We start from the raw sequence: 21436 nt of genomic DNA, 5'->3' as shown, positions 1-21436 counted from the left end.
CTTGCCCAGAAGGGTAGGTGAACATGAGGACCTAATGGCCAATCCATTATACACAATATTCCACAAGAACAAAGTCTTGTTACACCTAAGCCCAAAATTCACTCCTAAAATAGTTCAGGAATTTCACAAAAATCAGTTAATTCACATATCTGTGTTTTTCCTGAAGCCCCATGCCTCTAGCAAGTAGAGATTTCATTCCCTCAACATGAGTATTGGCATTTTACCTGCAGAGAATGAAACAGATCAGGAAATCTCCCAGACTATTGGTTGCAAAAGCAGAATGAGTGTGAGGACAAGCTATATCCCCTCAGAGTCTTTGTCTTACCCCCTTAGTTGCACAACTTCCTCCTCCTCATGGGATAAGGGCTCACTCTTGAAGGCTCCATGCAGCCTCATTTAGCATCACTTCAAGAGGTGTCCGTGCTTGATATTTACAGGGCCACTATGTGGAGTTCGAGCCACACATACATGAGACGTTATGTCTTGGCCCAGGACTACTTCACTGACACATCCTTTGGGGAAGCGGTTCTAAAGCAACTCTATAAACTTCATTATCATGCCTTCCTCTCCTGAGTGCTTGTTGTGAGTCACCCACAGTGGAATATACATAGGAAACAATACTCATGGAAGAAAGGGAAGTTACTTGCCTTATTATAACTGGAGTTCTTCCAGATATATGGTCCCTGTCTGCATTCAGCTACCCAACCTTCTTCTGTCTGCTTTGGATCATGACAAGATTTGTGGTAGAGAAGGAATTGGAGAGGCTTTTAGTCAGCCCTGCCGCTGATACTCTCGATGTGGAGCACAAGGATAGTGAGTGCGCGGGTGTGGTCCAGTAGAAATGGCTTGCAATAACTTCTCAGTCTCAGGTGCTTAGAGTTCCTGTGTACCCCCACAAGGACTACACATCTTGAACTCCACTTACAATAAGGTAAGTAACTTTCCTTCAAAGGGGGTATTCAAGGTGGTAATCACAATTACTTTCCTTGTAGGCCTTATACCACCAGGATTGGAAATGAATCCATTATGCCTCTTTGGAAAGCTAAAAATCCAGTTTTTCAGTGTCTTCCTATATTATAGTAAATTTCAGTTCCTTAATGACTACTGTGATTTATTCCATGTACTGATGACACTCTGCAAAAAAAAAAAAAAAAAAAAAAAAGACTGTTCCTGTTATCTAACTTCTTCACTTCAGCTAAATTGTAATATTCAGTAAACACCTGTTTTTCGGAGAACAGAACCAACCTGTTGTCTGACTAACCTAAGAAGACAAATATCAGTAGGATTACTAAGAGAAGAAATATAATTTTAAGTAATCACTTTACAGTTCCTTTGTGGTTTATGAAAATTATGACCTCACTTCCCTGCTTGTTTTTATATTAGAAATACCAGGTCCTTATTACCCTCTATTTGAGGAGTGGGATTGTGACGTAGCTCAAATCTGAGTTGCAAATCTTCCAGCTGCTAATTGAGCACAGTGTTATTGAGTCTTAAAAATTGAATTTGATCATCCTAACCCTCCCCAGTAGGCTGTCAGCCACAAATGGTGTCATATTCACAATCCTCCAGAGGATGACAGAATTCTCCAGTAAAAAGGGGATATCATGGCCTGAGAGATTTATGTCCATCACAATAGTTTTAGCTAAGAAAAAAGCAGGAAAAACTGCTATTTTTTAAAATACAGTCTTAAGACAGCAAAAGAATTAAATCAGGGGTGGGCAAACTTTTTGGCCCGAGGCCCACATCTGGATGGAAATTGTATGGCGGGCCATGAATGCCCACAAAATTGGAAGTTAGAGTGTGAGGGGGAGGACTCCGGCTGAGGGTATGGGCTCTGGGGTTGGGGCTAGGGATGAGGGGTGCAGGAGCATGCTCCAGGCTGGGACTGAGGGGTTCGGAGGGTGGCAGCTGGCTCAGGGCTGAGGCAGGAGGTTGAGGCATAGGAGGGTATCAAGGGTGCAGGATCCGGGCAGGGATTACCTCAAGCAGCTCCCAGAAGCAGCAGCATGTCTTTCCTCTGGTTCCTACATGGAGGCACAGCCAGGCAGCTCTGCGCACTCCCTGTGCGGCAAATGGGAGCTGCAGAGGTAGTGCTTGGGGTGGGGGTAGCGTGCGGAGCCTCCTGGTTGCCCCTACACATAGGAGCCAGAGGGGGCACATGCTGCTGCTTCCGGGAGCCATGCGGATTGAGGCAAACCCCAGACCCCACTCCCCAGTGAGAGCTTGAGGGCTGGATTACAATGTCTGGGGGGCCAGATGGGGTCCCTGGGTCGCAGTTTGCCCACCCGTGAATTAAATGACAGTCCTCTGTTATTCACTGTTCCCTTGGCTGGAGCACCATGTGATCCCTCAAAAATCAGTTGCTTTTTTATTATTACAGTGATATTAGGGGTTTTAAATAATCAAATTGTAGCAAAATATTTCCTGTTTCTCTTTTTTAGTATAATGGGGTTAACTGAAATTTAGCATCCATGTCAACTATGATGCTTTTTGAAAAACATAACCTTGCCCTGACAAGTGGGAATGACAATTGCTAGCAATATCACGATTTGCAAATCAGACCAATTAATTAGTCAGTGGCTCAGTAACCAACATTGACACTTTCAGAATCAGAGGTTCTTACAGAGTTGTGTAACAAGCTGTTGAGCCACCTGGCTGCCATTTTAAAATGTACCGTTGGTTTATACTCAGCAGTCTCACTAAGCCAAGACTGATTATTATTTTTTTTAATGAGAAGAGAGGGAAATGAAGTAAAAATGATTTTATTTTACTTTATATTTTATCAAAGACGATATTGTTTGTATTAAATAGTAAAAAAAACCCACATAAACGTAAATGTGAGGATGCTATAAAGACATACAAACTTATGTCTTTGGCAGGCATGTGCTATCTTCCCTCTTGCTGTTTTTGGAGAACAGCTTCAGTTCTTTTCAACGTAAAGCCCGTTTGCACAAGAGATGGTTTTTGAGAATCGCAAATGTAAAGTCTGCGGTGTCCAGATTCTTTTTTTTTTTCTTTTAAATGCATTTGGCTGTGCTGTTGACCTCCAGAATCTCTGAATTTGACACTCCTTTGGGGCGGAGAGTGCTGATTTGGGAAGCAGTGGTTTAGAATATTCTCATTAGCAGCTTATGTTTCTTAAAAAAAAAAAAAAAATCACAGTAAGCAAGGGTTAGCAGCTGCTGTGGCATTAAGTTCTGAGAAAAATGCAGCTCAATCTGAAATGGCAGGCAAATATGTTTATGGGATTTATTAAATGTTTGGTCTTAAAATTGAATAATTAAAATGTATATACCTCTAGGTAATATACTAATGACCTCGAGCTGTGTGTTGGCTGGATTTTTGTTCATTGTCATAGGATCTAAAGCAGATTAAATTTGGCAGATATTCTGCGTATTTCCTCTGTGGTGCTCCAGCACTGACTTCACATGTTTTCCGCATCTGTAAATTCGTATGCCTTTATACTTGTAAATAAATAAAAATCTTAGCTTACCACTTCATAGCTGAGCTTTTTTACGCAGTTTTTATGTAGACAGACAGTAGCCATTTTAGTCTTTAGTGGTATTTTTATAGTACTGATTGATACCAATATTCTCTGTGAACTAATGACAGTATTAGTTATACCATATTGAGAGGTTCCTGCGAACACTAATTTTTGGAGATCTCTAATAAAATTTTATTTAACAACTTACATTTTTAGTCATTTTGTAAAGACTTGACCTTGTGAATTTAAACTGTCCTCTTCTTCTCCTTAGACCTGCTTCCTAAAAAGGCACATAACATGTTTATATAAATGTCTACTTTATTCAGACCAATCCTAAATCTTACCAAAGACATTCTGTTTCAAAAAATTACTGCCTTCCTTTTTTAGAAATACAGTGAAGGAAAAAATCAGAACAAAAAGTGGTAGGTCAAATTGACTTGTTGATCTTTCACAAAGCAAAGTAAAATTCACTTCATTTACATATTTTAAGTGGAAAAGAATGGCTTTTGAGGACACATCTGAATGTTTAAATTTGAATTATCTGTGTGTGTATTTAGGCCACGGAAAGTGAGGCTGGTGATATGGATCTGAGTGGGTTACCGGAGACTGCAGTGGATTCTGAGGATGATGATGATGATGAAGACATTGAGAGGGCATCAGACCCTCTGATGAGCAGGGATATTGTTAGAGACTGCCTGGAGAAAGACCCAATAGACAGGACAGATGATGACATTGGTAAGTTAGCATGAAAACTAGCAGGAGGGAGTGGGAAATTGCACCTCAGCACACTCTAATATTATTTAACGTTTTCTAACTTGTTTCTCAGTCCCAAACTTAGTAGAATGAATCCATGTAACAAATATCTAACTTCATGTGAAATAATTAACTGTTTAAAATACCAAATGACTGATTTTCAGGTTACATTTGGATAACTAGAATAAATAATCATGCTAACAATAACAGCAGATAAATTGAAAACAAAGTTAATGAAGCGACTCAATTTAATTTTAAACTAGATACTCCACTGACATAATATAGATTTTTAGGTTGAAAATTAATGTCACAAAAATATGCTATTAACCTAAAAGAGAAGCAAATATTCAGCTGTAATGCAAGGTTTTGAAAATAGCAAGATATGATTTAAGATACTCCTCTTCCACCGTACAAATGGACTTCTTGAATTTGTTGTTAGAATTTTTTAAGCTTTTGGTTCCCAAGTATAGGGTTGCCAACTTTGTAATGTCTGAAAACTGGAGACACACATGCCGCTCCAGCTATTCCCCCAAGACCCCATACCTGCTTTCTCCTAAGATAGGGGCTGCAGCCTGAAATGCAGCCTGTCTGCCCATGAGATGCAGGTAGGAAGTAGCCCCGCCTGAGCAGGGGCTGGCATGGGTTGATAACCAAGTGCCTCTCCCAATCCCCCACGATAACCAGACTGATCGGTATATCTGACCATACACTGTACAGGTCCCTTTTCAGTCGGACAGTCTGGTCAAAAACTGGACACCTGGCAACCCTACAAGTTAATATATTACAGATGCTTGTTTAAGAAAAAAGAGGGTGGATACGAGAAAAAAGGGGAAATAAATGTGCTATTGATGAATATTAATGCTTGTAGTCTGCTAGAGCTGAGAGACTATAGATTGTAATTTGACACACAGGCCTGGTCTACACTGGGGGGGCAGGGGAGGAGGTCGATATAAGATACGCAACTTCAGCTATGGGAATACCATAGCTGAAGTCGACATATCTTATTCCGACATACCTCCTGTCCTCACGGCACGGGATCAATGGCCGTGGCTCCCCCATCGACTCTACTACCGCTGCTCACTCCGGTGGCATTCCAGAGTTGACGGGGAATGCGTTCGGGAGCGCATCGAGACGCGATATATCGATCCCCAATAAATCGATCGCTACCTGCCAATATGGCGGGTAGTCTGAACGTACCCAGAGACTTGTGTGTCTCATAAGAATCTCTGGTGACTGAAAAGGCATTCACGGAGTTCTAGAGAATTTTGAAATTAACAAAAATGGTCACAATAATGGAAATACTAATTGCATATCACATCAATGAAAATGAATTCCTGTTGATCACAGTTAGGGCCCTAACAATTTCACAGCCATGAAAAACGCATCATGGCCGTAAAATTAAACCCTTCCCCATGAAATCCGATGTCCCCTTCTTCCTAGGTGTGCCCCAGCAAAGGTGGCTACTATCTCCAGCTGGACTGGGGAGAAACAGGACTTGTCCATCCCCTGCATAGCCGCTTGGAGAGGGGGGAAGGGGAGTGGAAGACTAGACCCACCTCCTGGGGCCTCCCCCGGCTTCAGGACGCTCTGGGATTGGGCAGTAGCTCCAGAGGTTCCTGCAGTTGGAGGAGACTTGTGGAGTTGGGTCCAATTTTCCCTGTGCTGCTGGGAGCGCCCATGTGTTATCACAAGTATTTCAGGCCAGATTCTTTACCCTTAGCTATACCTGCACAAGACCATTTCCTTCAAATGTTGTCTCTTTATTGGGGTTGCTTAGGTGTGGCTAAAACCAGAATTTTGTGCCACATGTGTGAATCCTCAGCACAATTGTTCATTGAGATCAGACAGAATCCAACTCTCTCTCATGTCTGTGTTGATTCAGCAGTGCTAACAGGAGTGAAAAGGAGTACAGGCTTACTTTTGTTAATAAAGGGATCAGATAGAACTTGATTATACATAAAGTGTAAGACATTAAAAGAGTCACTTCAGATTACTGTAACCATGCTTTTAACTGATCCTTCTGAACAAGATCTTGTTTATATATTGTGTGATATTGTATAGTAGGCATAATTGCAAAACTAAACCCAAAAGGGCTGGCTAAGGTTAGGGATATGAACTTGCCTTCTTTTATGAAAATGTCTCTCATCTTATTACTGTAATACAGGGGTGGGCAAACTGTGGTCCGGGGGCTGCGTCTGGCCCCCCAAACATTTTAATGCAGCCCTCAAGCTCCCACCAGGGAGCGGGTCCAGGGCTTGCCCTGCTCCGGTGCTCCAGTCGGGGAGCGGGGTCCAGGGCTTGCCTCACTCTACGCGGTTTCCAGAAGCAGCAGCATGTGTCTCCCTCCCTCCCCACCCCAAGCACCGCCCCTGCAGCTCCCATTGGCCACGCAAGCAGTGTGCAGAGCTTCCTGGCTGTACCTCCGTGTAGGAGCCGGAGAAGAGAGATGCAGCTGCTTTTGGGAGTTGCTTGAAGTAAGTGCTGCCCAGAACCTGCACCCTTGACCTCCTCCCGGTGCCCCAACCACCTGCCCCAGCCCTGAGCCCGCTCCTGCCCTCTGAACCCCTCGGTCCCAGCCTGGAGCACTCTCCTGCACCCCCAACCCCTCATCCCCAGCCCCACCTCAGAGTCCGTACCCCCATCCAGAGTCCCTCCGTTCCCCCCCCACCCCGCATCCTCCTCCAGTTTTGTGAGCATTCATGGCCCACCATACAATTTCCATAGCTAGATGTGATTCTCCGGCCAGAAAGTTTGCCCACCCCTGCCTTAATACATCTTTAAATGTCCTTATTTGGACATTGGGTTTATTTTAATTATATATTATACTTTTTTGTTGTTTTGATCCAACTGTCCTGTAGATAGGTTAAGTGTAGGATACTGCCACAAAAATACTTTGTAAAACTTAATTTCTTCTGCTTGAAAGAACCTAACATGGTTTTAATATAACTATTACAATGGCTCTGTAGAGTCATTGTGATTTCATGGGGTGTATTCAAGGCATATGGTTACATTTACAATATTTTCATTATACTGGCTTACTTTATAGATGTTTCATTGATATTATAATAAGCTAGTCTGTTGCCAAAAAAACAAAGTAATTATAACAGTTCTATGTACATTATTTATCAGCTTTGTACAGTAGTTTAACTTAAAGAACCCTAAGGCATTTTTCTGAAGAGCTGCCTTTACTTAGTTTTGTTGTTTTGATGTGTATGACTCAGTGGGCTTTTTTTGTCTTTCAGAACAACTGTTGGAATTCATGCATCAGTTGCCTGCTTTTGCCAACATGACAATGTCAGTGAGGAGAGAACTTTGTGCTGTGATGGTATTTGCGGTTGTGGAGAGGGCAGGAACCATAGTACTAAATGATGGGGAAGAGGTCAGTAGAATTTGCTTTGACCCTTCTTTTGTGCAGACGTGAAAAAATCTGAAAACATTTTTTTTTTGTCATTTGGAAATTAATTTCTAGTTGCCCAAAAGTAGCACTAGGAAGTAATTTGTTTGTATGCCTGTTTTGTGTTGTGTTTGATTATGGTTTTATTCAGTTCAATTTGCAAATGATTTTTCAGTTTAAACACCCAGATCAATTTACAAGATACATGCAATAGAACTTAGGAAAATGTTCTCAATAAAGGCTATACAAACACATGTATGGTTAACGATCAGAGCTGATTTCAAATGCTTTTTATTTTTGATCTTTCAGTATGATTTAAATACTGCCGTGGGTTTTATGAATTGTATAGGTTTTATAATTCCAAGAGTTTATTAAAGGCTAAATATTAGATTCCTTAAGGAGATGGAAGGAATTATATTTTTTCAGGTAAACTAGTTCATCCTCCTCCTTTCTTGTTTTTTTAAATAGTTGCTAAAAATAAACTAACTTTTTAAAAATGTATAAGCAATTCTGAGAATAGTGTTTATACAGTACCATACTAAAATGCTAAGTGAGTAGGTTATTGTTCTTTTCACCTATCCCGCACTGTTCAATTTCTAGCTGGACTCCTGGTCAGTTATATTGAATGGTTCTGTGGAAGTGACATACCCTGATGGAAGAACAGAGATACTGTGCATGGGAAACAGTTTTGGTGTTTCCCCTACCATGGACAAGGAATACATGAAAGGAGTGATGAGAACCAAAGTGGATGACTGCCAGGTAGAGTATTTTACTATGTATATATTTTCAAAACACAATTATAAATTATATAGTACTGTCCTTACAACGTACCTGCAATTTAAAAAGTGTTTGTGGCAGAATTCATGTTAAGTTTACCTGGTAGGGTGCAGAGACAGGCCTTGGAATTGGTCTATAGAGTAATTTTAACAGGGATATTTTCTCTCCAATACATTTTATTCAAAAATCAGTTTCCTTCTTTTCTTTCATTTTAAATGCAAGAATGGCTTTGTGCTTAGCTGGGGCAATGTCTTTGAGCACATTTCTAATAGGTTCATTAACAAAGGTGAAATAGAGTATTCTGTTTAGTACTGTGTGCTGGAAATTTGATATTATTTATGAAATGACCTGAAAAAACTAAATTCATTTTGAATTATATTGGGGCAAAATATAAAGGTGATACATGAGTTCATCAAAGCAATCAATCAGAAGTCTCAAACAAACAATGTCAGAGGACTCATCAAGAAAAGGCAGCATACTTTATCACTACCCTTATGTTTGGTTAATATGATTGCAAATGAAATGTCAGATAAGTGTTTGGTAATTGTTCATAAAAAAAATGATTCCAGTTCAAATTAGAGATTGACATCCCCAGGTAATAAAATGAAATGCACAGCTACTGCATGTATGGATTTATGTGGCCAAAAGCCCAGCAGAAAAACATCTGAGTCTAAAAGGAAAAGGATTTATGGTTCCGTTTGGACCATTTATCAAATTATTTTACTTGCAGTGAATTTCCAGAGAAATGCCAATTGTCCAGTGGACGCGGTCTGATTTTTTGACTAGTGTAATGTAAAAGGTGGTTATATCTAAATTATCCAAATGCATTACTGGTGTGGTTAATGCATTTATATAGCATTTTTGTTGCTGTCTTAAATATAAGTTGAGATTCTTTTGATTTCTTTCGTAAGTGGCATTTTCCCTTAAAATGCTGCATATTAAACAGATAGCTGTCTTATGTTGAAAGGGAATGATCCATGTTGAAATGTAAATGTTTTCATTTAAAAGTACCATATATACTCGTTTATAAGCCAAATCTTTTTAGTAAAAAGGAGAAGCATCAGAGAAGGGGTGAACAGGTATAGAGAGGGAGAGGTGGGACACAGCCCCTCCCCCCCCCAACAGAGGGAGCAAGGAGAGGCAGCACAGGCAGAAGGGAAGAGACGGGACCAGAATTTCTCTGCTTTTGGCCACGCTGCTTTACCCACAGCCTCCAAAGCAGCTGTAGCCGTGCCCCTTGGCTCCACTCCCCAGAGCAGGCTGTGGCCGCGCCACCCAGCCCGCCAGAGCAGCTCCAGCCAGTCCAGAGACATCCTCCCCAGATAAGGTGGGAAGGGATGGGATGGGGAGAGTGTCGTGGTTCTAGGCTAGGGGTGGGGTCATGTGGGGGGTGGTCACAGGGGTTACTCCCCTGATCCCTAGCTTCAACCTCCCACCAAAACATTTCCCCACCAGTTGCTGTCCCGGCCTGTCAGGGTAAGCAGCTTACGCATTGGGACACTTTATTTACTTAGGTTTACCTCCGTGCGTGCGGATGCTCAAGGTAAACAAACCATGTTGGCCCACCAGCGGCTTATCCTGATGGCCCAGGAGCCAAAGTTACTAACCCCTGAATTATAGGGTGAGCTTATGAACAGGTTATAAACATTTTCCATTTTTACTTCTCCATCTTGGGAGGGTTGGCTTGTAAACAAACTGGGTTATGATCGAGTATATACGGTAATTATTTTCTGTGTATCTATGCTACTCATAAATTAGAATAGTAGAATTTTCTTAATGGCTGGCTTAATATATTTATGATTACTCAAAGAACAAAAATGAAAGTTCGCTTACCCATAGCAGTAGTGGTACCATAATTATTGATAGGGCTTTCCTTCCATTGTTCCCTTTTTAAATGGCCTTGAGGAGGAGGAGGAGGAGGAGGAAGAGGTTTCCTTGAGGAAAATTTTGCAAGTGGGATTTACTTTTATTGGCAGACGAAATGCAACTGTATGAATATTCTATGGAGATATTAATCAATTAATCAATTAATCTTGAATCAATTAATCTTGTACTCTCCTGAGGCAAAAATTATAGTGGAATTTATCACACTTGGTTATTCGGCTGTTTACTACAGCAGAGCTCTTGGAAAGACAATTTTGGCCATCTGTGGCCTGAGAAGTTACTTTATCTTCATTAATTGTAGAATACTTGTATTTTAAGTCCAGACAGTTTTTCTGAGGTCTCAGAACACTACCTTTTAATATCTATGCCTGATGATTCTTTCCAGTTTGTCTGCATAGCCCAACAGGATTACTGCCGCATCCTCAATCAAGTGGAAAAAAACATGCAGAAGGTAGAAGAGGAGGGGGAGATTGTTATGGTGAAGGAGCACAGGGAGCTTGATCGCACTGGAACAAGAAAGGGTCACATTGTCATCAAGGTAAAACAAAAACAAACAAACAAACAAAAACCCAGATGCTTTGTAGATTTGTATGAGCTCTTCCTTGGTGACCAAAGTCCAGAATTAGTTCAGCCATATACACCTGTACTCCAATATAATGCTGTCTTCGGGAGCCAAAATATCTTACCGCATTATAGGTGAAAGCATGTTACATCGAACTTGGTTTGATCCGCCGGAGTGCGTTGCCTCCCCCCCGGAGCGCAGCTTTACCGCATTATATCCAAATTCGTGTTATATCGGGTCACGTTATTTCATAGTAGAGGTATATTTGAAATATAAGTTTTCCAAAGATTCTTAAATAAAAGAGCTAAAAAGCTATTCAAAATTAAACACACAAAAACTTGCTGTTGTTTCAGGGTTCTTTTATTGTTTTAATTTAGTTAAGCTTATCAGTCTCTTTATAACAATGGTCAAGCTATTTTTTATTGTTTAACACTTTGGTGACCAGATAGGTTTAATGATACTATTATGTTTAGTATACCATCAAGATGTTAGATGAAAATAAAAAAGCATTTATGCTAGTTAATAATTAAGCTTTTATTTGTTATAGGGAACATCAGAAAGGTTAACAATGCATTTGGTGGAAGAGCACTCAGTGGTGGATCCAACGTTTATTGAAGATTTCCTTTTGACCTACAGGACCTTTCTTTCCAGCCCAATGGAAGTGGGCAAGAAATTGTTGGAGTGGTTCAATGACCCTAGCCTCAGGGATAAGGTTGAAAAGATAACTACTTAAAACTTACAATTGTGAATTAATGTGTATTTAAATACAAAGTTTTATTTATGTCTTTAAACCAGGATAACTAGATTTCGTTGAACAACCAGCTAATAGTATATGAAGAAATGTTAGTTGTAGAAAATGTATGTTAAATGAGACGAATAGTTATTAAAAAAGTGTAAGGCACTACCGTTAAACACTAAGGGGGGAGCAGGGGAGGTATTTTATCATTCATGTGCCCATACTTCAGTCAACTCTGTATATTAAATAATTAGTTGTAGAAGTATCAATCCTTTTAAAAAGTCGTCAGTATTTCAGTAGAGTTTAGTCATAGAATCATAGAAGATTAGGGTTGGAAGAGACCTCAGGAGGTCATCTAGTCCAATGCCATACTCAAAGCAGGACCAGCATCAACTAAATCATCCCAGCCAGGCCTTTGTCAAGCTGGGCCTTAAAAACCTCTAAGGACCACCGCCCTAGGTAGCCCATTCCAGTGCTTCACCACCCTCTGAATGAAATAATGTTTCCTAATATTCAACCTAGACTCCCACACTGCAACTTGAGACTCTTGTTCCTTGTTCTGTCATCTGCAGCCACTGAGAAGAGCTGAGCTCCATCCTCTTTGGACCTCCCCTTCCGGTAGTTGAAGGCTGCTATCAAATCCCCCCCACACCCCCCTTCTCTTCTGCAGACTAAACAAGCCCAGTTCCCTCAGCCTCTCCTCATAAGTCATGTGCCCCAGCCCCCTAATCACTTTTGTTGCCCTCTGCTGGACTCTCTCCATTTGTCCACATCCTTTCTGTAGTAGAGGTGTCAAAATTGGACACAATACTCCAGATGTGGCCTCACCAGTGTCGAATAGAGGTGAATGATCACTTCCCTCGATCTGCTGGCAGTGCTCCTACTAATGCATCCCAATATGCCATTAGCCTTCTTGGCAACAAGTGCACACTGCTAACTCATACCCAGCTTCTCATCCACTGTAATTCCCAGTTCCTTTTCTGCAGAACTGCTGCTTGAGCAATCAGTTCCCAGCCTGTAGGAGTACATGGGATTCTTCCGTCCTAAGGGCAGAACTCTGCACTTGTCCTTTTTGAACCATCAGATATCTTTTGGCCCAATCTTCCAATTTGTCTAGGTTACCCTGGACCCTATCCCTACCCTCCAGCATATCTACCTCTTCCCCCAGCTTAGTGTCATCCGCGAACTTGCTGAGGGTGGAATCTATCCCATCATCCAGATCATCAATAAAGAAGTTGAAGAAAACGGGCCCCAGGACCAGCCCCTGGGGGGCAGTCCAATATAGTTATGTGGTAACTTAGGGCCTAAATCTATAGCAGGAAATATTTTCTTGTTTTCTGTGCACAATAATGGCTAGATTGACTTTTGGTCTGAACCAGTATGGCCATTCTTATGTTATGTTCTTCGAACATTGGGATTTTTTAATGTGTAATATACCCCTTTTGTCCATCAGTGGACAGCTCTTTTCAGTGCAATGTCTATTTTGTCAGTAACTTAAAACATCCACTATGATGTCTATATTGAGATTGCCATTATAGTATATTTCAACGCTAGTTCCTCCTCTGTCCCAAACCTACACTTATATGTCTTGTCCCTCTTCTTTCCCCCATTTTTCTTTCTATCTCATTCTGTTGCCTCCTCTATATTTATTGAAGGAAAAAAACATTGTTATACAATTGTTTTTAATGTGCATTGTCTTACATACTTATCCCCCTAATCTGCAACCATACATATTGTCATTTAAATTTATTCTAATAAATACATTGAAACCCTTTAATAAAAGGTCCTTGTTATACTCTGCATAATAACCTTTTCATAAAAAAATCAACTTTGATACTGGAAACTTGTCCTTTCTTGTCCAATAATAGTTTAGCATACTACTGTTTAGTATTATGAAAGCAATGTAAAATTTCTTCCCATCTAACCTCATTCAACACACATCAAAAAAAGCTTTAAATAGCCATTTAAAATATAAAATACATTTAATGAAATTAGTAGAGTATAACTCTTTTCCTCTCCCAAAATAAATTAAAGAAAAAATAAATTAAAACATGCAGTTTATGATGACCTGAAGCTGCTGTATTAATCTCTTCAAATGTGAGATTAAATAATGGCTTATACTGCAGTAAGAGTAGCTCAAATTTTGAACAGGGAGGTGGGGAAGATTTAAAAAATAATGTAATTCCAAGCCTTAGAATAGAACTAGGAATTTTTTGTAAATGGCCCATTCAGCAGTGATTCTAGAATAGGAAAGTAATTCCATGAAATCATGGAGCACCACAGGCGCTGATTATATTTCAGTGTCAGAGAGAGAAGTAGATCCTCCTTCTCTCTCTGACCCTGCCACACCAAATAAAAATAAAACCACTAAAATTTAGATTAGTGTTCTATAAGATTTTGTAAAGCAGTTTCTTTTGTGCTTTTGTACAATAGTTTTCAAATAAAAAAAAAAAAACCCTTAGATTCTGTGGCTACTTGTAGAAAAGCCATGTTTTGTTCAGCTAAAACAATGAATTATATGTCCATAAAATTTCTAAAAGATTTAACCCAGCTGTAAGTGTTACTTGTTTTAAAAATAAATCTGAAAAGCATGGCTGTGGATTGTTAAGGTTACAATCCTGTCCTTATCCCACATCGTTTGCTTAGGAACTGCAGCACACATGTGCAATTATCTCATTGTTAGAACTCCTAAAATAGTTAGCCTAAAATAGTTAATTAGTCCCAGTGTTATGAACTTGAGCTATTACGGTAAATTTTCTCGCTTTTGTAGATAAGTAGGAATCTGCTTGAGGACTCTGAGAATCCTTAACACAATAGACCATACAGCTCCAATTCATGTCAAAGTCTATTTGTAGATGCTTTAATCTCAGATCATTGACACAAATGTGGCTTTGGTATTGTGTAAGTACATGCAAGTGGCAGTTGTATTGTCTTCACATGATTAAAATCTGCAGAAGTTTTTATGAATGAAAAGCGGCTATTGGTGATGCTTAGTATTTTTTTTCTCAGTAACTCACTTTGCCAACATGGCAGAAATAATACAGTCATCATATTGGGTTACTGTTTTGCATTTTAAGAATATAAAATACATTGATTGAACCAACTCTGGTTTTAAATCAATGGGGAAAAATGCTGCTGACTGAAACTTCATAGGTCAAGTTGCAGGCTAGAATAAAAGTTTACAGGTCGTTGTATTGTACTTGAATTCCTGACATGTTTAGCTATCGTGGTGCTGCCATAAGGGAGTCTTTTCTGTAGTATAGTCTTAAATTGTAGTTTTAAAATATGGGAAGTCAGAAAGATAAAGTAAGAAAGCAACCCAACCCCTGTTGTAAAGATGACAATTAAGAATAAATTCATTCACTAGTAAAGCTAATTTATCTCTTCTGCCTTTTGTAAAGACCTATTTTACACACTCTTGCAGAGGCACACTCCTTATGAAGTTAATTGGCTTTTTTGTCTAAAGGCTAGAGTATAAAATACTGAATGATTTAAAATAGAGTAGTTCCTTCCTTATGGAAGTTGCCATTCTCTTAAAATGCAAGACATTTATAGCGCATTGATAAATAACTGCCACGACAACGCATACATAGAAAGGCTTTAGCACCAATTCTCGTTTGTATACGTGTCAGGAATTGCAGTGAACTATGTAAATGCAGACTTAATTTTCTATCCTCTGACAAGTTTAATGTAACCAACATTAACATTTTGAACAACTGTGAACTTTCCAAGCACGGTTTTAGGTCTTTACTCATTTTACATCTCCTTGGTGACCTGCTGGTAAAATGTTATGTGTCAGTGGAGTTGGCCTTGAGCAAAATTTTCAGTTTTCACAACTAAAACACATGGAAACTGGAAAATAACCTATTTAAAAGCTTTAGAAATAGAATTGTTCTCTGAGTGTGTACCAGGATAAAGTTTTATATTATTAATTGACTTACAGGTTACACGGGTAGTATTATTGTGGGTGAACAATCACTTCAATGATTTTGAAGGAGATCCTGCTATGACTCGATTTCTAGAGGAATTTGAAAACAATTTGGAAAGAGAGGTAAGAATAATGGGGGTTTAAAAGGAAAATAATTTGGGAAGAAGTATTCAGGCTATTGTGTATATGTATGTCATTATTATGTTTCTTTTTCCCCCCCTTGCAGAAAATGGGTGGACATTTGAGGCTATTAAATATTGCATGTGCTGCTAAAGCTAAACGAAGATTGATAACATTAACAAAGCCATCTCGAGAAGCCCCTTTGCCTTTTATCTTGCTGGGAGGGTCAGAAAAGGGATTTGGAATCTTTGTTGACAGTGTGGATTTAGGTAGCAAAGCCACAGAAGCAGGCTTGAAACGTGGTGACCAGGTACATAATTTTAAAGTTTATTAAGTGTATACTTGAAATTTCAATGTCTTTGGTTGATCTATTTTATTCCTTTTTTTCCCCATGAGTGCTGTCATATAGAGCTACAATGTAACTTGCTGCATACATCTTTGTACATTGAGCCAAAGATTCTCTTGTTTCTGTTTGTCATTAAATAAAAATAGTAAATTGTCGTCTTTACATTTTTTAGATACTGGAGGTGAATGGGCAAAACTTTGAAAACATTCAGCTGTCAAAAGCCATGGAAATTCTTAGAAATAATACTCATTTATCTATCACTGTGAAAACCAACTTATTTGGTAGGTTTGAGTGCACCTTTTACTTTTATTTTACTCTAGTAATCCTGTATTCAACCTTTCAGATTTTTTAGTTTTGTTTGAGTGTTATCTACACATAATTTGTGGAAGTAATTTATAACGAAGAAAGAAAAAATTAGTAATTAAAGCATTTGAGTTAGGGATTGAAGGACCACAAAAAGATTTTTAGGTCCCCAAAGCATTTTATAACACAATTAAAAAAAATAAAATTATCTCTAGTGGAAATTGCTGAGAGAAAACACGACTAATGTTTAGATTAATTTACATTACAGTTGTAAAAATGCAAATTATCTCACATATGAAGAGGTTATACTCTCACTTTCTGAGATTTTAAGGCCATCAGGAACCATTGTAATCCTCTAGTCTGACCTCCTAACGTGTGTATACACAAACATTCCTCTGGATACCGACCTCTCTTGGAACTTAGATGATCTGTCTTCATTTCATTTGTCTTTGCCTTCTTTTTTTGTATTTGGCCTGGCTCATATTCTTTCAGTCCCCACCCAAAGTAAATGCAGTCTAGCCAGATGAGCCTACCTATGGAAAAAATGAACTGTTACTCACTCATTTCCCCCACTTGCAAATCCCAGTCACAAACATCTAACGTCTAGTGGTACATGGATATCATCTCTCACTTCCATCAGAAATTAATAATTTAGAGTCTGATCCTGTCTGATTCTTATGACTGAATGCACTGATTTCAATAGGACTATTTTTGGGATTCAGCGCTATATCCAGCAGTAAGCTCTTGTAGGATCAGGCTCCTTTACTTGTATGCTTCTATTTTATTATGACAGAGGGTAGATATTCTTTTCAGATTTTTAAAATGAGTTTGTAAACATTTTTACATTAAAATTAAATCTGTTTTTAAAATGATTGATAGAATTTGCTGAGCAGACTTTTCTATAATGTTCAACAGTAGATCAGCAAGATGCTTTATTTTTTTCTTCATACTCAGAATTTTCTTTTAAAATACGCTGTTTATTCTTTTTCTTCCTGTTCAGTTTTTAAAGAACTTCTAACAAGATTGTCAGAAGAAAAAAGAAATGGTGCTCCCCACCTACCTAAAATTGGTGATATTAAAAAGGCTAGTCGTTACTCCATCCCAGACCTTGCTGTTGATGTGGAGCAGGTGATAGGACTAGAAAAAGTAAATAAGAAAAGTAAAGCCAACACTGTTGGAGGGAGAAACAAACTAAAGAAGATACTTGACAAAACTCGAATCAGTATCCTGCCTCAGAAACCATACAAGTGAGCATTTCTTAATCTCCTCTAAAACTTTTTTTTTTAAACTGTTGAATTGTTGGAACTTTTGATATAGAAGGATATAGATCTGTTAAGACAAAAATGTTAAATTTGCAAGATGTAGGTGGTTCTTTTCTCTATGAACTGTGCCTGCTTAACTAAGATATTTGGGTTGGTTACTCTTCCTTTTGGAAAAGTACCTGCCCATTTTGTGTATGTCCCTCTCATCTTAGGTATCAGAATGCTAATACTATATAAGCATACAAGCTTATATGGCTGTTCTCCATCCCTTCCTCCTAAACACTGTTGTGGTGTGTGCTTGATATTTCTTCTATGTACTCCTTTTATTCTGTCTCCTTAGCCACATTGAGTTACTTCTTGAGTTACTCTCAGGAAAAGCAGTTGCAAAAATGTGGCAAATATCTTGCTTGTAACATAGCAGATTTGGTCTGAGGTTTGGTGGAATGGAGTTTCACAGTTGTAGGCAAACCCAGAGTTGAGAAGGTACAATTCTCCTATCAATATTTGCAGCTGTTACACATGCTGGCATCGGGAATGGTGATGTTAAGTTTCTGTTCTCATCAGTGCACTGCAGGTTTGAAAAATTGTTTTACGTCAGTTAGAATTTTCTGCTAAGTTGAATATTAACAAGGCAGTATCTTATGGAGCTAAATTTGTTTTTAGAGAGAATAGGTGGGCAAACAAATTATGTTTGCAATTGATTCGTAGCAGCTGTAAAAGTTCCATGTGAGAGACCAAATTACCATCCCCAAACCAAATTTTCAACCCAGGTACTTCAGTGAAGCTGGACATGATTACACAAAGATTAAATTTGGTTCTCCAGTCTCTTTTGCCATAGGCTGGCATGGGGCCTTTTAGAAATGGTGTGTTTAGACTCTAGATAGAAGGAATGTATTGTGCTGATAAACAACTGTGTGTTTGACCAATTGAGGAATGAGTTGGACATTGTTTTATGGGAGTTTCTTCCAATTTTTCTCAGTAGAAGTCTGGGGAGCCTAATAGTGACACTTGGAGATAGGGAGTAGGAAGATGAGAACAATGAAACACCAACCCTCCACATCTCCAGCCAAGGAGCTTTTGTGGGGTCCCAGTTGAATAGATGATCCAATGGAACCAATATTTCCTATTGTAGAACCACTTTTCTCTTCTGTATCCCATCAGAAGGCTGTGCTTCTGCCCACAGTAATAGAGAGGATAATTGGGGCTCAGATTTTTTACTTCAGTAGTAATAACTGAGACCAGAACTGCTTCAATTAATGTTTAGGTATTAAAAACTAACAAACACTATGTAATTAGTGAAGATGCTATTGGCAGCAAGGGAAGAGAGAACAAAATTATTTGCTTTATAAATAAACATAAATTATAAAATGCAAATAGTGTATAATTTTAAAATGAATTTCTCTTGAAAATCGAGGTAGGCCACTGAAATTAAGGTTTCAGGTATTTTAAAAGCAGTGTGTGCTGTTGAAGTAATGCTTGGTTTTAATCTTTTGCAATGATCTAGTTCATGGTATTTTATTGTGTTCACCCTTCCAGTCCCTGTATTAAAATAAGATTTACAGTAGAAATTAGCATCTCTGATTCCTGTGGATGAAATGGAATGTGTAAATCCTTATAAAAAGAGCCTCATTTAATATTATCTGACTCTTAACTATTCCTCATTCTCTATATAACCATTCTTGCATATTTGTGCCCCTTAGTTCTCTGATGAACCAGACACATCATTCGCTGGAGTTTGTACTGTTCTCTATTAATCTTACTGATTGCATCAAATTCATTTCTCTTAGATTGTCACTTGTTTTTTCTTTCTCCCTTTTTTTCTTCCTCCTTGCACTTTGTTAATTCCTGTGTAGGGGACTGTTTGGGTAAGAGTCAGAAAAACAACACAGTTGATCTAAAATCCTTTCCCTCTTGCTAGACTTAATCCCTGTGTTCTGTATAGCGAGCGATGTATGTTCCCAAAACCCACTGACATTTCAATTCTTTGTTAATGTATAATCTCCACATAGGGTTGGGTAGGTATAGCCTTTCCAGCATATATATTCCCCACTTCCTGAAAGCCTCTAGTTTAGATATCTTCGTAAGTAACAGCATTTCACTTTATTGGGCACTTAAAGAATTTTCATTTGCTATTTTTGAAAACCACAAATAAAAAGGACTGATGCATTTCATTTGCCTATGTTAATTAAATGGTAAATTACTATTTAAAGGTAGGAAGGTATATATTTAAAGACCTCTTTGTTTTCTTTGCTATCCAAGCAAGAAATGTGCACTCTTCTAATTGCTGTGTCTTGCTATATTAATAGTAACTCAGTGCACAATAAAGGAATAAATAAAGTAATGGGAATTCATTTGCTTTTTCCCTTCAAGCCTCCTTCCCAGTACCACACGCAAATAAAATACTTTGCACAACAGTGGTGAAAGTATGTTGTTGTGGCACCCAGGATCTTGCAATATTGCCATTTTTAAGTGTGATTTTCCTGGTTTTTACTTATTGTTTATAACAGTTCAAATCTCAGAAGTTTTGATGTAGTTTAAAAAAAATCAGTTTAGGCTCTTTATAAGTAAGTGAATATTTTTGCTCATATATAACCTTTCATATGAGACTCTTCAGAAATATTACCTATTTAATCCTGACAACACCATAGTTAAGAACAACGGCCACCAAAGGGAAGCCATATCTGGTATGGAATACAGTATCTGTTTAACATTATACAGTAAAACTAAACAGTTTGACAGGAAGTAAAAATGAATGCAATATCTCATTGAAACTGCAAGAGGCATTTAGTCAGGCAAAGTATTGTTACCTCAGCATGAATGTAGCCAAAACATTGATGTTAACACCTCGACTCTTATGAAAAATACTGTGGGAAGTTATCACCAGAACTGATTGTGTTCTTGGGTTTTGCACTTGAAAGAAGACAGCACATCCAGCACCACGGATATGTGATGATAACCTATCAAATATTATTGAGTGGTGGTTTAGAGGAAAGAGTGTTATCTGCTGAACTACTATCACCACTTTTCACAGCACTCTAGGCTTTGTGTGGAGGTATCTCATCAAAATACTGATTTGGCCATAAGAAAGTGGGTCTTGCGTGCACTGGGCAAAACACTTGTACTTAAGCACAAAATGACATGGTTAAATGTGCTGTGGCAACTCTAAATGAAAATGTAAGTAATAGCTAAGAGTCAAATGCTTCCGATGATATCCATGTAAATTTTCTGTTTGACTGTTGATTAATTGGCCAAGATTTTAAAAAATGAGGTACTTCAGTTTAGTGGCTTAATTTTCAAATGTGTGTTGGGCATCCAGCAGTTCTGACTTATTTATTTAGGAGCCTAATATGGATTTAGGAGTCTAATGTTAGGCATTCACTATTGAAAACTTGGCCTTTGGTTGTTATATTTTAAAAATATTTCCATCTGCTAAAACAGTTGCCATTAAACATTCAAAGTTTGCCCACAAAAATGTTGTATTTGAAGTTCTCAGCTACATCCCTGTATGTAAACTCAAGAGCCTGGCTCCTCATCAAGAGCACATTACCCTGGCTTCTACACCCTCCACTGCTTCTATCATAAAACCTAGTCCCAGATTTGGACCTTAGCGTCCAAAATATGGGGGTTAGCATGAAAACTTCCAAGCTTAGTTACCAGCTTGGACCTGGTAAAGCTGCCACCACCCAAAAAATTAGAGTGTTTTGGGGCACTCTGGTCCCCCCAAAAACCTTCCCTGGGGACCCCAAGACCCAAATCCCTTGAGTCTCACAACAAGGGGAAATAAACCTTTTCCCTTCCCCCCTCCAGGTGTTCCTGGAGAGATACACAGAAGCAAACTTCGTGAATCTAAACAGAGGGAGTCCACCCTCTCTATTTTCAGTTCCGGA

At 38.8% G+C, this 21436-nt stretch overlaps 1 protein-coding gene across 1 annotated transcript in view; it reads left to right on the top strand.

Annotated features, from left to right (window-relative positions):
• RAPGEF2 (Rap guanine nucleotide exchange factor 2) overlaps nucleotides 1–21436 on the top strand; it is a 330483-nt gene that overhangs the window by 266470 nt on the left and 42577 nt on the right. The window contains 9 exon segments of the mRNA XM_030563572.1: nucleotides 4042–4219; nucleotides 7480–7616; nucleotides 8232–8390; nucleotides 10678–10830; nucleotides 11402–11566; nucleotides 15534–15641; nucleotides 15745–15948; nucleotides 16157–16265; nucleotides 17288–17534. Coding sequence (XP_030419432.1) covers nucleotides 4042–4219; nucleotides 7480–7616; nucleotides 8232–8390; nucleotides 10678–10830; nucleotides 11402–11566; nucleotides 15534–15641; nucleotides 15745–15948; nucleotides 16157–16265; nucleotides 17288–17534 — 1460 coding nt within the window.

The sequence above is a fragment of the Gopherus evgoodei genome, chromosome 5, assembly GCF_007399415.2.
Source record: "Gopherus evgoodei ecotype Sinaloan lineage chromosome 5, rGopEvg1_v1.p, whole genome shotgun sequence".
In the NCBI taxonomy this organism is placed as follows: domain Eukaryota; kingdom Metazoa; phylum Chordata; order Testudines; family Testudinidae; genus Gopherus; species Gopherus evgoodei.
The sequence above is the reverse complement of the archived record's forward strand: the minus strand, read 5'-3'. Positions and strand labels throughout refer to the sequence as shown.